The sequence below is a fragment of the Squalius cephalus genome (genome assembly GCF_949319135.1).
Source record: "Squalius cephalus genome assembly, chromosome: 15".
Taxonomy (NCBI): domain Eukaryota; kingdom Metazoa; phylum Chordata; class Actinopteri; order Cypriniformes; family Leuciscidae; genus Squalius; species Squalius cephalus.
The window spans coordinates 1,919,165-1,934,771 of NC_137136.1; the positions used below are offsets into that span (position 1 = coordinate 1,919,165).

A 15,607-nucleotide genomic window follows, 5' to 3' on the forward strand; every position below is an offset into this window, starting at 1 on the left:
TTGTCACTTCTTCTCGAGTCTCTCCATCATTGTCTGACTCCGGTTTGAACATAAAAGGCTAAAAGTTTTTGAAATTTTCAGTGCATGTGTGTGTGAGTGCAAACTGTTGAAGCTCCGCCCACTGTGCCGGGAGCAGCAGCTCATTTGCATTTAAAGGGACAGACACAAAAACAGTGCATTTTTGCTCACCCTCAAAAAGTGACAATTTTAACATGCTATATAAAAATATCTGTGGGGTATTTTGAGCTAAAACTTCACACACACACTCTGGGGACATCAGAGACTTATTTTACATCTTTTGAAAAGGCTATTATACCACCCCTTTAATAGATTCCTTGAATCATGCCGAGAACATAGCAACCAATTTTTGCTATAGTCGGCCGAACTTTCTGTCCGCCATTAGGGCTGCACAATATATCAAAATTATCGAAATATCGCAAATGCATATATCGTGATATGCATATCGCAACAGCTTGCAATAACTAGGGTTATGAACAAAAGACAAAGAGAAAATCACTCACTGCTCTCGGCTGAATAACTTTTGTAGCTTTAATAAGAATCAGTATATATTTAATTCATACAGTAAAAACTAAGCAGTGTTTTATTTTTCAGTTTCTGTTGTTGAATAACCCTAATGTAGGATAACCTGAACCCTGTGGTTTACACTGATGTTAGAATAACACTTCTTATATACAGTAAAACACTGATGTTCAATGTCAGAAGTTTACCTCACATTACTTTATCTTTTCGAATAATAATGCTAATAAATGGTTGAAACAGAGTTTTGAATCAAGAATCATTTAAATGTTTGAATCATTTAACAGTTTGAATTGTTGTTTAGTTTTATATTGCCAGCAAAACCATAATGAGTATGTTATGGTTATTTAATATAACGCCATCCCTATTGCCTGAATTATTTTACAATTAAATGCTTTAAATCAGAGGATAAGATGAAACAGTGTTCACAAGGTCTCCCTGCTTTTGGTGTTTGCTTTATTTCAGCACACGCTATTCTATTCATAACACACTGTACATTACGGGTATTTTAACAGCTCTGTTTACATTGCATTCTTCTCGTGGAAACAATTCCAGGCGCTTCTGCTACATTCACTATTTATACTGTGTAAATGTTCCCCTGTTAAATATTGCTGTTGTTTGTGTTTAAAACCCACTAGAGGAGCTTTCACATGAAAAATGACGTGTTCCTCCCACTTTCAGAGCCGTGCTTTTGTAGAACACACACTCACTAAAACCACTTCCTATTGCATTTCTTGTTCGTGGACGTTCACTATGGGGAAGTCGGCACCTTGCTGGCATCAGATTGGTTTTGTTTTCTCGTCACCTCCTACAACTAGGTCACTGGGTGTGTTCGAAAGACCATACTACACTCTTCCTATTTGTGCTGTGCGTAGTGTATCCTATTTGTGCTGTGCGTAGTGTATGTGCATGCACAGAATATATTGTGTGGCGTGCAATATATGCATAGAATACCCAGATGACCTACTATACCAGATGTGCACTGTTGAACAGGAATACTATATCCCACAATCCAGTGCACTCGACCTTTCATTTTCAGTACACTGTAAGTGATATTATCAGCCATGATTTTAATTTTATTTTATTGAATCCATATTTGATTGGACTGTTAAGGGTTCATGCATAACAATGTATTTATTTCTGAGATTATAACTAGACACCACTTGCTGATTTAAATACTGTATGCAACCTGATGAGGTCATGTGGCTTGAAAAAAAAAAAAAAAAAAAAAAAAAAAAAATATATATATATATATATATATTTATAATCTTATTTTATAGATATATGCACAGTATGTTAGTATTCCATTTCGAACATAAGTGCAGCCAGACAGTATTGTACAGACAGTATTTGTACTCCATCACAGCTATTTTGAAAAAGGGCTGCATGAATTGTGGAAAAATCTACGGGATTTTTCTGATAAAAATTGTGATTTTGATAAAAAAAAACAAAACATTTTTTTATGAATTTTGTGATTAGATGAATATTGTATTTGATATATATAAACTATAATAATTGTATATGAACTATAATAATAATAATAATATTAATATTATTATAATATTAATAATATTATATAATATTTATAATATTAGGCTATATAATATTATATATTATAATATTATGTAAGGGTTAATGCCCGACGAGGTGTCCATTGTCAGGTATTAATGGACGACGGCGAGGCGTGAACCGTCCGACGCGCAGCGGAGTCCATTAATACCATAGACTGTAAAAAATATGGACAAAGCGTCTGTGACGTCACCCATAGACTTTCTGAAGAACGGTTTTGAGGCCGTTTATGGGGGGTATGGGCGGCGCCATCTTTTGTTCAGAAAGGATACAGAGGTGGTATGATGTGTTGTGTCAGATCATGGCGAGACGTCAAATTTCAGGAATTCCACTCGGCGCAGCCTATGCTCGTTATCAGCTGTCAATCAAAGTTAACCACGCCCTTATTTGTCATACATTTTATATCTAAATATGATCTAAACTAACGAGTTAGAAAAAAATTCACCCCCCTCACAGTTGTCAGGCACTCGGAACCTATCGAAAAATACAATATAAGTCCATGGGACCAACCTGTAAAAACATGAATTTATGCTGTGAAAACGGACATTTTAACATGGGGGTCTATGGACATTTGCTCCCTTTTGGGACCTGCCCCTAACGGATTTTCGATGTATTGCAGTTTTTCGCACTTCCGGGTAGGCTTCATTTTTCAGATTAGAATGTTGCCGCTTGATTAATACCTGACAATGGACACCTCGAAGGACATTAACCCGCTTATACCATGGTCACTTGCCAAATAACACATTTTTAAAACATTAGTTTATATTTTAATTAGTTTTACAATCGAAATCTAAAGTTTTTACAAACAATAACTTGGTTTCCCTGGTTACGCCTGATGGTTTATTTAGCAACCGGAGATATTTATAGTCCGCTCGATTTATAGTCTGTATAGATACTTTGACTGCCTGTTGCTATGGTTACTCACAGCTGATGTAGCCAGCGCATTTATTTATTAATTTCGAACGGTAAACAGTCAGTTTCACCAGAACTCCTTTACTAGGTGTCCTCTATCACTTTTTAATGGACACCCTGCAGCCAATAAGAATCGAGAATTCACCCAGACCATGGTATAAATAATAATATTATTATTATTTGTATTATTATATTGATATACTAATAATTATAATTATTATTATTTATATAATAATAATAATTATTATTATTAATATTTGTTTATATTTATAATAAAAATAATAATTATTTGTAATAATATTTATATAATACTCTTTATTATTATTATTATTATTATTATTTATTTAATAATATTTATAATAGTAACTATTTTATTATTACTTATATAGTAATATGTATTATAAAATTATTAATAATAATATTTATTTATTTATTTATATAATAATAATTATTATTATTAATAAAAAAAATTAATACCAAAAAAATGTAAGAAAAATAATTTATTAAAAAAAATAAGTCATCAAAAAAAATCATTTTATTTGACATTACAACTGTAAAATTGCAATACTAATACTTATTTTGATGCATTTACAAATATGACCCAAACTCACAGCCATGCTTTACTCTGAAACTCGCAGCACATATTCATATTTATTTAATTAATTCACAGCCTTATTGCAGTTTCTGTTTTATTTCAATGAATCGTGCAGCACAACACTTGATGATAGATGTTATCCTGTGCTGTAAAGCATTTCACACTCTGACCTCCATGTCCTCCACAGAATGCCATTGTGCCGTTTAAAGAGCTGTGCGGTCTGTCCCCGGTGGCTAACCTGAAGCAGTGTATCCTAGCGCTCTCCCCGCGCCTCAGCGGGCCGGACGCGAGCCCGGTTCTGCTGTTTAACCTCAGAGATCAGTACCCCATCATGGAGGCCCAGGGCCTGCTGCCCGAAGTCCTGAAGAAAGTGGTCACCGCTTATGAGATGGTGAGTGCATTTACATAAAGAATTATACACACATCGTTTCAAAGCAGCAATAACCAAGACGAGTTTTAACATTGCAAAGTTTTATGGCAACACTTTACAATAAGGTTCATTAGTTAACATGAACTAAGAATGAACAATACTTCTACAGCATTTATTAATTTTAGTTAATATTAATTCCAACATTTACTAATACGTTATTAATATCAAAGGTTGTATTTTTAAACATTTAGTTAATGCACTGTGAACTAACAAGAACAAACAATGAACAGCTGGATTTTTAAATTAAAGGGGTGGATGATTATGATTTGACTTTTCTAACTTTAGTTAGTGTGTAATGTTGCTGTTTGATCATAAACAACATCTGCAAAGTTACGACACTCAAAGTTCAGAGCAAAGGGAGATATTTGCTTTTAAAGAAATCGCTTTTTAAGGACTACAACAAACGGCTGGTAGAGACTACACCACATTCCTCCCGGGTTAGTGACATCACCAACCCTAGAATTTACATAAACTCCGCCCCCTGAACACGATTTATAGATTATCAGGACAGAATATGCTAATCAATGACTAGAAGATAACTACACATCAGCTTCATAAATTCATCAACTAACCATTCAGAAATGTCCTGTTGCTTCTACATGTTGTCACTTCTTCTCGAGTCTCTCCATCATTGTCTGACTCCGGTTTGAACATAAAAGGCTAAAAGTTTTTGAAATTTTCAGTGCATGTGTGTGTGAGTGCAAGCTCTTGAAGCTCCGCCCACTGTGCCGGGAGCAGCAGCTCATTTGCATTTAAAGGGACAGACACAAAAACGGTGCGTTTTTGCTCACCCTCAAAAAGTGACAATTTTAACATGCGATATAAAAATATCTGTGGGGTATTTTGAGCTAAAACTTCACACACACACTCTGGGGACATCAGAGACTTATTTTGCATCTTGTGAAAGGCCATTATACCACCCCTTTAACAAAGATTAACTAATATAGTAAGAAATGTAGGTTACACTTTATTTTAAGGTGTCATTGTTACAGTGTAATTATATATTTAAGTACTGAGTAATATTAAGCAACTACATGTACTTACTATAGGGTTAGGGTAGGATTAGGGTTTGGTTGAGGGTTAGTTGGATGTAATTATGCATAATTTACTGTTATTACTATGGTAAGTACATGTAACAACAAGGACAAAGTGTTACCGTAAAGTGTTACCAGTTTTATTTTAATATTGCAAAGTAGCCAAAATATTTACACCGAAATCTCCCTAAAGAATGCACTTTCTGTGGTTTGCATGATTGTATGTATGTCCTGTAGTGAAATGCAAAGGCTTTTTGAATGCATTGTTGACTCAGATTTGGTGGCTTGCAATGATGCAACCATGAATAAACCAGGTCCGTATTCATGGGTCATGATAATGCGTTCCAACAGTTTTTGTTTTTGCTTATGTTTGAATAATGCACCATCACAAATTGTAAATTCAAACTCCTGGGAAAACTGCCCGGAGAATTGCCGTGTTTTGCAGTTTGATGAGCAGGAACGGCATTAAAGTCTCCGAGCTTTCATTTCAGGAAGATCCCTGGAGCAAAGGACCACAACAGATCCACATGAGAACCAATTTTGCACGTCAACATGTCAAAAATTGGCTTATTTATTAGCTTATTGATTTTATTAACAGCACTTTAGGAGCACTTCAACCATAGGCCTTAACATTTTACAATAAGGTTCGTTTGTTAACATTAGTTAACTACATTAGTTAACATGAACTAATAATGAACTGCACTTATACAGCATTTGTTAATCTTTGTTAATGTTAATTTCAACATTTACTAATACTTTTTAAAATATTGTTAACATTAGTTAATGCACTGTGAACTAACAGTAGTATAATAATAGTAGCGTAAATCGGTAAAACTTTACAATAAGGTTCATTAGTTAACATTACTTTAGTTAACCTGAACTAAGAATGAACAACAGTTCTTCAGCATTTATTAATTTAAGTTCATATGAATTTCAACATTTACTAATACGTTATTAAAATCAAAGGTTGTAGTTGTTAATATTAGTTAATGCACCGTGAACTAACATGAACAAACAATGAACGGCTGGATTTTTATTAACTAACAAAGATTAACAAAAATAGGAACAAATGTATTGCTCAATGTTAGTCCATGTTAGTTACTACATTAATGTTTAATAAATGAACCTTTTTGTGAAGTGTTACCGTTTTTTTGTCTGGTATTGTTGCCGAAATCTATCGAGCACTGTTTATTTTCCAGCGACATGCATATGAATTAGCTGAACGATATGCTCATCTTGAGGAAAAGCGTGAGTGTTTGTGCACCAGTTGAACAAGGGGCGTCTGTTGTCCTCCTCCCGCTCCCTCGCTCTATAAATACCTCCTTATAGTGGTTTGTCTGCCACCAAGACTGCAATTTCTTCAGCCATTAGTAATGTAATGACAGTGGGCATGACGGATGAGACAGATGCTCCAGCTGTGTGTGCAACAGGCTTTCTCTCTCACAGATACAACCAAAAACTGATTCAACACACACACTCATGGAAATATCAGGGAATTTGAACTGGTTTTCCAGGCTTGGAATTTTCTATAGCGCTTATATTTTCTTCTGATATACAATTCCATTCAAAAGTTTGGGTTCTGCTCACCAAGATTAAAAATACAATAAAAACAGTAATATTGTGAAATATTATTATAATTTAAAATAACTGTTTTCTATGTGAATATATAGTAAAGTGTAATTTATTCCTGTGATCAAAGCTGAATTTTCAGCATCATTACTCCAGTCTTCAGTGTCACATGATCCTTCAGAAATCATTCTAATATGATGATTTATTAATATTTTTGTGGAAACCGCGATGCATTGTTTTTTTTTCAGGATTTTTTTGATGAATAGAAAGTACAAAAGACCAGCATTTATCTGAAATAGAATCTTTTGTAACATTATAAATGCATTTGCTGTCACTTTTGATCAATTTAAATGCATCCTTGCTGAATAAAATTATTAATTTCTTTAAAAAAAAAAAGTCTTACTGAGCCCAAACTTTTGAATGGTAGTGTATTTTATTTTTTATAGGTCACATTTAAATTAGCATCCAAATCTCACTATTAACTATGACTTTGGCCTCAATAAACTCTTAATTACTGCTTATTAATAATTAATAAGGTAGTTGTTAAGTTTAAGTATCGGGATGTAGAATATGGTCATGCAGAATAAGGCATTAATGTGTGCTTTATAAGTCCTAATAAACAGCCAATATCCTAGTAATATACATGTTAAAAAGCAACTAGTGAGAATTGGACCCTAAACTAAAGTGTTACCATTTTTATATTAAATATTGCAAACCATTGAGTGATTCCATCATGAATTGTTCTGAATGTGTTTTAAAAAGTCCTAATTTGATTCATTCAACTTGATTCAAATGCATTGATGAACTTTCACCAGTGTGCCATTGATCACGATACTCAGCCTCAAGTTACTATAAAGTGTGCACTTTAAGAAGCTTTAGTGTCACCTAACTAGTTTTTTACATTTTCTGCAGAACATGCGAGTGTTGTTTGCCTGTGCAAGGCCACATCTAGAGGTTCTTCCTGGATTATAGGAGTAAAATTGTGTAAAAAACTAGATCTGACACTTGCATACCGTTAGCTTCCCTGTCTGCATCTGTCATGTCGTTTCGTTTCATTTAATTCATTTATTTATACAGCACCTTACAGGCTTCCACCGTAGTTCCAAAGTCCTGTACACTGCAATAAAAAGCAACAGAACAATAAGACAACACATAAAAATATCCATGTACTAATGTACTAAAATGCCAAAAAGTACAGATAAGATTTTAAGCGGTCCTTAAAAACATCAAGAGTCAGAAAGCACGATCACACTTGCTCGACGTGCTCGAGGAATGGTTAGAAGAAACTTGTTTGATGATCTTAAGCCCTATTCGGACAGGATTAGCTTTACCAGGGTAGATGGAGTGATGTAATGTTACCACAGGACGTCTGTAATAGTAATGGCCAATTCATACGGGATAAGAAATCTCAGTAAAACAAGCAGAAGTGAAAGAGTAACTCGATTTACACACCACCATCACTCCTGTCGTCATGTGTGTATTACACTGCTTCCTGATATCACGTGTGCAAACACATATAACCTATATTTATATATATAAAACAGTTATGTCCGGTCAAACGATGTATTAATTAACTTCAGATTGGATTGTGTTGGTAATAGGCAGTTAGGCACTTATCTAACGCTAAAAGATGTTTCGTGCCTCTAACAAGTGCTGTCGATCTTCTCTCTGATCTGAATGGTGTGTGTAAAACACTTGAGTTTTGCCACAGACTCGTTCCAGCGACTAGAACGCAACTGAACGCTTTTTCAAGCCTCTCCATACTTGAAAATTTGTGTTTTTATCATATGCTTACAGTTACCAACAAGAACAAATTCTTAAAGATAACTCATTAAGCAAGTAAAATTATTGGTATCCCTACCCCTAATTTATCAGAGAGTGTCTCGACATTCACGTTGCGAAAGGCACAAAAAATCTTGAATGACTCAGAAGACCCACTTTACAAATATCGTATCCCCCTGCCTTCCGGCCGTAGGTTTAGGTTACCGATGTGTAGAAAGGCCAAATATAGTAAGAGTTTTGTTCGTGTATCTATACGAGCTCTAAATACATAGGAAATCGGCCATTGATACGTCATGTATGCTCTCTTGTTTTTTTTTAATTTTTTTTTTAATTTTTTTTTTTTAAAATATGTTATGTATGCTTGTATTATAGGCTATTATGTATTGTATTATGTACGCATCTACGGTGGAAACAAATTTCCTCTCGAGGACAAATAAAATAAAAAAATCGTGGCAAACTTTTAAACAGGAAATGACTAAATATGTACGTACATATTTACAGCGGGTCTATTCGCATAGGATTAGTATTACCTGAGGTCATTTTTCCGGACCTTTTTACTGAAGGTAAAAGTCACCGTAATCTTTACTGACATTGTCCGTGATGATTACTGAGATGCACATTCGAAAGGGACTAAAATCACAGAGAAGCTCTGGTAATTATTACTTTACCCCTCCTCTCCATGTTACACTAGTCCCGTCCGAATAGGGCTTTAGTCTTACGCCTGAACTGTAGGGCTTAATAAGCTCAGCTAATTATTCCGTGAAGTGCTTTAAAAACATATATCAGGGTTGTTCTAGTAGTTTTGTTCTAAGAGTTTCTGTATGTTGGAATATATGCATATGTTTGTGTGTAGGTGGCATGTACATGTATAGGCATGTTAGTGAATATGTATATGCATATGTGTACAAATGTGTGTATAAATATGAATATATATATATATAATTAACAACTGCAGAATGAACTAATATCCTGTTAGATTTTGTATGCATAAGGAAAAGACGGAGGATCTTCAGATTTAAATTTTAAGCCTATCTGTACTCTTTATATTTCTCCAATAAAAAAATAAAAAATAAAAAAACATTTATCAGAATCTTATACTGTATCCTAAAACGTATTGGTAGCCGGCCTAAATAAAGATAACAAGGGAGTAACATGATCCGGTTTCCCAGCATTCATTGACAACCTTGCTGCAGCATTTTGTACAATCTGCAAGCATGCAATGTGTGTTTGACAGGTCCAAACATAAAGTGCACTATGATAATCTATGTCTGGGCAACATCACCACGTGGCGAGGCCATTAGAAAGTGTGTGTCTTCTTGGAAAGCGTCCACATCCTCATGATTGAAGCTTTCTGAGCACGACCCGTCAGAAGTAAAGCAGCTGTTCTCCTCTTTGTTGGCACTGAGAGATAATCTGGTCCTGACGAGTGACCCTGCTGTGCTTTTAGCCACTATAGGGATGTACGATTCAATTAGACGACCGGTACATGATGACCTGTGTGTCCTTGGCAGATCCCTGACTGCATTACAGTACAGTTTCAGATAATCCTTTGTTTCTTCATCACACGAGCTCAGGCGGCCTTTGCTATTCAGAGGAACGTTTCAAAGAAACCGTCGGAGAAAAATAGACGGACAAAACACTGCAGTGTGACTCCAATTACTTTAAGTCTGTTATATTTAACAACATTATCTCATGTTTTATTCTTAGTCTATTTTAAATCCACATCTACTAGAGGTCGTCCGATACTGGATTTTACCGATAACGATAACCATTGGATGATAACCGATAGTTTTTAAAATGGATACTGAATGAAAACAAACAAAATCCTATTTTTTATTACAAAAAACAACAACAAAAAAACAAAGCTAAACCATGAAAATGTACTGCACTTATTAAATTAAATAAATATAGATATTAATATTAAATATTAATATATTGATAACCGATAGTTTTTTTAAATGGATACTGAATGAAAACAAACAAAATAATATATTTTTTATTACAAAAAACAACAAAAAACATAGCTAAACCATGAAAATGTACTGTACTTATTAAATTAAATAAATATAGATATTAATATTAATATACTGATAACCGATAACCGATAGTTTTTAAAAATGGATACTGAATGAAAACAAACTAAATTATATTTTTTATTACAAAAAACAAAGCTAAATCATGAAAATGTACTGTACTGATTAAAGTAGATAAATATAGATATTAATATTAAATATTAATATATTGATAACGATAGTTTTTAAAAAATGGATACTGAATAAAAGAAAATATAAAAAAAAAAAAAAACCCCAGCTGAACCAAGTAAATGTACTGTACTTATTAAATGAAATAAATATAGATATGAATATTAAATATTAATATATTGATTATACATTGATCATTTATGTTAGTTCATAGTGCATTAACTAATGTTAACAGATCCAACTTTTATTAGCAAATGTTGAAATTAATTATCTAAATAAACAATACTTCTAAAACATTTAATAACCTTAGTTAATGTTACAGATGGACTCTTATTGTATTTCATATAAATCCAAACATTCATGCTTAAAGATTTCCATATTTAAATGTCTACACATAGCCGTGAAATTAGACACTTATGTGTACTGTATGTCTATTCTCACACTTTATTTTAGAACACTTGATGATTATCTTATCAAAATAACAAAATATATGTTACATTGACGATAAAAAGTACTGAAATCAGATGCATATCTTCTTTGTGTGTGTCGGCTGCATGATCACATCGGTTTGCTTTCTCACGACACTTTACATATGCAGCTCTGCTTCCAAACGAATGCATGATAATGACCAGCTGGATGTACACTAATGCAAACAGATGGTATACCAATCGTGACATTAAACATTTGTGTCGGGCTTACATTTGTTTTTGTCACACTGACTGATTTAACCGTGTACGGTACTACTAATGCTATCCTCGACTGCAAACACACTGCCGTTCTCCACTAATGCCGCATCTAATCAACAAATTACTTACTTTATAATGATATGAAAACATGTACATACATATCGTTTTAAAATCCGCATCTGAAGTGTCAAACAAACATTGAGGCGTCAGTGATAGGCTAGTTTTCCACATTCGCAGCATCATCAAGCTAAGGCTTTGTTATTGTTTGAAATAAGCGACCTCTAGTGGCGAAACTTGCACACTGTGCCTTTAAATATATCCTGCTATAAATATTAAAACAAGAACTCATACAGGGACATTTTTGCCAAATATCTTGAATTTAGCGGTTTTTTTAATCAATTTTGATGCCATTTTTGCCCGAAAGCTCCAGTTAATTTCCAACCTTGGTGTGTCTGCAGTTGAAACGAGTGAAACATAGCAAACGCTGCTAATGCACACCATCCAGTCATTGCTCAAGATGACGAGGTCTGCTGATTCATTGTCATAGAAATGACACAAACAAGTTGCGAAAATCATTTTCTTATAACTTATACTTATACTATAACTAATATATACTTGTCAAAAGTTTGGGGTCAGGAAGTTTTTTTTTAAGGAAATTCAAACTTTTATTCAGAAAGGACACATTAAATTGATCAAAAGTATCAGTAAAGACATCTATAATGTAACAAAAGATTTCTATTTCAAATTCTTTTTAACTTTCTATTTATCAAATAATCCTGAAAAAAAAAGTTTAAGCAGCACAACTGTTTTCAACATTTCAAATGTTTCTTGAGCATCAAATCCTCATATCTGAATGATTTCTGAAGGATCATGTGACACTGAAGACTGGAGTAATGATGCTGAAAATTCAGCATTGATCACAGGAATACATTACATTTTACTCTATATTCATATAGAAAATAGCACAAAAAAACCCAGTATTTTACCGTTTTAACTGTATTTCTGATTAAATAAATGCAGCCTTGGTGAGCAGAAAAGACGTCTTTTAAAAAACATAAAAATCTTACTGACCCCAACATTTTGAAAAGCTCTGTAAATCATAAAATATACATTGTGATATTTATGTATTTGCTCTGAAGTGACTTGAATGAAGTGTTTTTTTATTTATTTATAATTTAACCATTATTTCAACTCAACAGCCATTGTTACAAAATAGTGTAAACTCTTTGTTTTTTATGATACGGGCCAACATTTCAAGAGTCTGAAGGTCAGAATGAACATAATCTGCATAGATTAACTTAAACAGAGACTTGAGACTGGGCCAGTAAATCATAACAGAGGCAATTTACATAGAGCAAAAACATGCATTAGCATTTATTAAAATAAGGGTCAGAGAGAGTGCAAAATGGACATGATGTAAAACTCCATCACAGTGTGTAAGAAACCCTTATAAGTGAACATCAGCAAAGGCCTTTTAGTAAATGCAACATTTTTTTCCCCTTTCTTGGCAGCATGTTGAGTCTCACAAGGAAAGTTTGTTGATCTGGACTGTGGCTTTATGATGTGGTTTGGTGCAGGATCTGTAGCCGCTGGCCCTGTGCTGAGATGTCCGTCTGAATTAGTTTGAGTGAGTGAGTGAGTGAGTGTGTGCGTGTGTGTGTGTGTGTGTGTGTGTGTGTGTGTGTGTGTGTGTGTGTGTGTGTTTAATTAAATGTAGGAATCCGCTTGCCTCATTAAAAGGGTGTGGGTTCAGGCTCAACAAAAGAGCAGATCTATTGCGTAATCTGCCCCACTTCCTGTCCTGCGATGACTTTCCTCATTAATTCAACAACCATCAACTTCCTCTTCTGCATTGTAACTAGTAATCTTATGTTGAACACGAGGCTTAAAATAGATGTTTTTTGGCTGACCAGTAGTTCATATTTTTCCTGGCCTTGGGAAAAAAAATTAATAAGCATTTGTTTTATAACCTTTTTTATATATTTTATTTATTAATTTGCAGTAATGTTTATTATACTACTACTATATGATGTTATGTCTCATATGACCTCTGATATAATTTGTAATAATATCTTTAAATTAAAATTATACAGCTACTATGTGACCCATATAGTATAGTACATATATGAACCAAATTCATAAACACAAAATGTCTTCCTGCAATTTATACAAAAGAAGTACGGATACTATTTTATTTTATTTTATTTTATTTTTATTTTATTTTATTTTATTTTATTTTATTTTATTTTATTTTATTTTATTTTATTTTATTTTATTATCTATCTATCTATCTATCTATCTATCTATCTATCTATCTATCTATCTATCTATCTATCTATCTATCTATCAACTAATTTTTATATACTGTACGTATCTGTTTTACTTATTTTATTCTGGTGATTATAATGTATTAATGTTTCATGTGACCTCTGATATCATTTGTAATCATATCTTCCATATCTACTGTATGACCCATATTCAGGCATAAATTCATTTATAGAACAGTTTGTTTGATTTTTATTTTTTATTTTTCATATTTTTTATTTTATTTTATTTTTGGGATGCTGGAATGTATTTGTTATGCTTCATATGACCTCTGTAATAATATCTGTAATTTATACAGCTACTATATGACCCATATTCAGGCACACATTCATGTCTTCCAGCCATTTATACAAAAGTAGGATAGAATTTATTTACATTTTTATTATTTTATTACTTATTATTTAATTTTATTTTTATTATATATATATATATATATATATATATATATATATATATATATATAAATATAAATATATATATATATATATATATACATTTATTTTTAATTTTTTAATTATTATTATTATTAACTTCTGTTGAATACATCAGAATACATCTGGTGTATGTCATATGACCTCTGAATGCACACGAGTATCTGCAGGCTACAGGCCTCTACAAATGAGCTGTCGTCAGATTGCGACAGTAATCGCACGGATGCTCATTACGTGTCCCTTTTTCCCTGTGTTCACAGATGATCCAGACCAACCGAGCGCTGCTGGAGAACTCTGACGGCGTGTACGAGCGAATACTGCAAGTCCAGAAAGCAGGTAAGGATGAAAAAAACGTAAGAGAGAACGAAAGCAAAGAGAAGGAGAGCGAGAGAAAGAGAAAGACACAGTGTTCCACAAGGGAGGGATATTTCTAGGAACACAATCGATCGTCGCGTCCCTTCGATCTCAGTTTCCTCTGTAATAGAGTGCAGAAAACACCAGTGTGTTCATACTAAAAAAGCTCAAAGAGAATAAACTAATTATGCCACGGTGTGTTGTATAAGGCTCATTGTGCATGCTTTTCTCTTCACCTGTGTGATGCTTTTCAAACACCATTCAAGTAGGGTTTTTTGACTCTCATTAGAGTCATTGGCTCTGTTCTCTAATTAACAGGGCACTAAAAGGGTAAACATCTATAGCCTATCAAAGCCCTGCAATCAATGGTGCACGATGCAGAGATCAGGCTCAATTGCATTCGCTCCCAAATGAAAGGCAACGACCAAATGCAGAAGAAAGGCGGTGTGTTTTATCAAGCTTTTATGTAATTTTAAGGTGCATCTGTGGCCTTTTGAAATTGCATTGATTTTTTTTTTTTTTTGAAGTGCACAATGTAGTATGCAGCGAGTGACGTGGCTTTGTTCACTTTTGATCTCACAAATCAATTCAGATCAAAATTCTAAAAAACTTTAATATTTAAAAAAACAATAAAAAAGGTAAACATACAAAAAAAAAAAAAAGAGCAAATTATACCATTTATAGTTTTTGTTTTTATTAAATGTGGCAAAGTGAAAGAAATGTGCATCATTCCTGCTGTGATTCCTCATTTTCCTGTTGCCTTTTATCTGTTTATGTGCTAATGCATTCATAAAACCTTGTGAAGCGCAGTGGAAACATTGATAATCATTTTCAGTTTTTTCTGCATCTTGGGTTTGTTGCTGGGAGACAGTGATTGGCAGGTGATCGATGCGGAAGGCTGTCAGTGTGTTTCATTAATCGTAGCTGATGGAATCTTGGCACAGGAAGCTGTTAGACTTCATTATATATTCTCTCGTTGAGCAATTATCACAACCCAAACGCATAACCTGCCATTTGTTTGGTCAAGCCAATCATTATGCTTGCCAATGGCTTCAATGCCACATGTGTACTGTTTGGCTTCAATACTGTCTGAATAAACCTTATTGATGCTTGTTAAAGGTGAAGTATGTAGTTTCTGCTGCACTAGTGGTACCTTGTGTGATTACAAAAATAAAGCCTATT

At 33.5% G+C, this 15,607-nt stretch overlaps 1 protein-coding gene across 1 annotated transcript in view; it reads left to right on the top strand.

The window, feature by feature from the left end:
- plcl2 (phospholipase C like 2) overlaps positions 1 to 15,607 on the top strand; it is a 69,627-nt gene that overhangs the window by 31,647 nt on the left and 22,373 nt on the right. The window contains exons 3-4 of the mRNA XM_079894354.1: positions 3,801 to 4,004; positions 14,332 to 14,407. Of these exons, the coding sequence (XP_079750480.1) occupies positions 3,801 to 4,004; positions 14,332 to 14,407 (280 nt within the window). The remainder of the gene's footprint in view (positions 1 to 3,800; positions 4,005 to 14,331; positions 14,408 to 15,607) is intronic.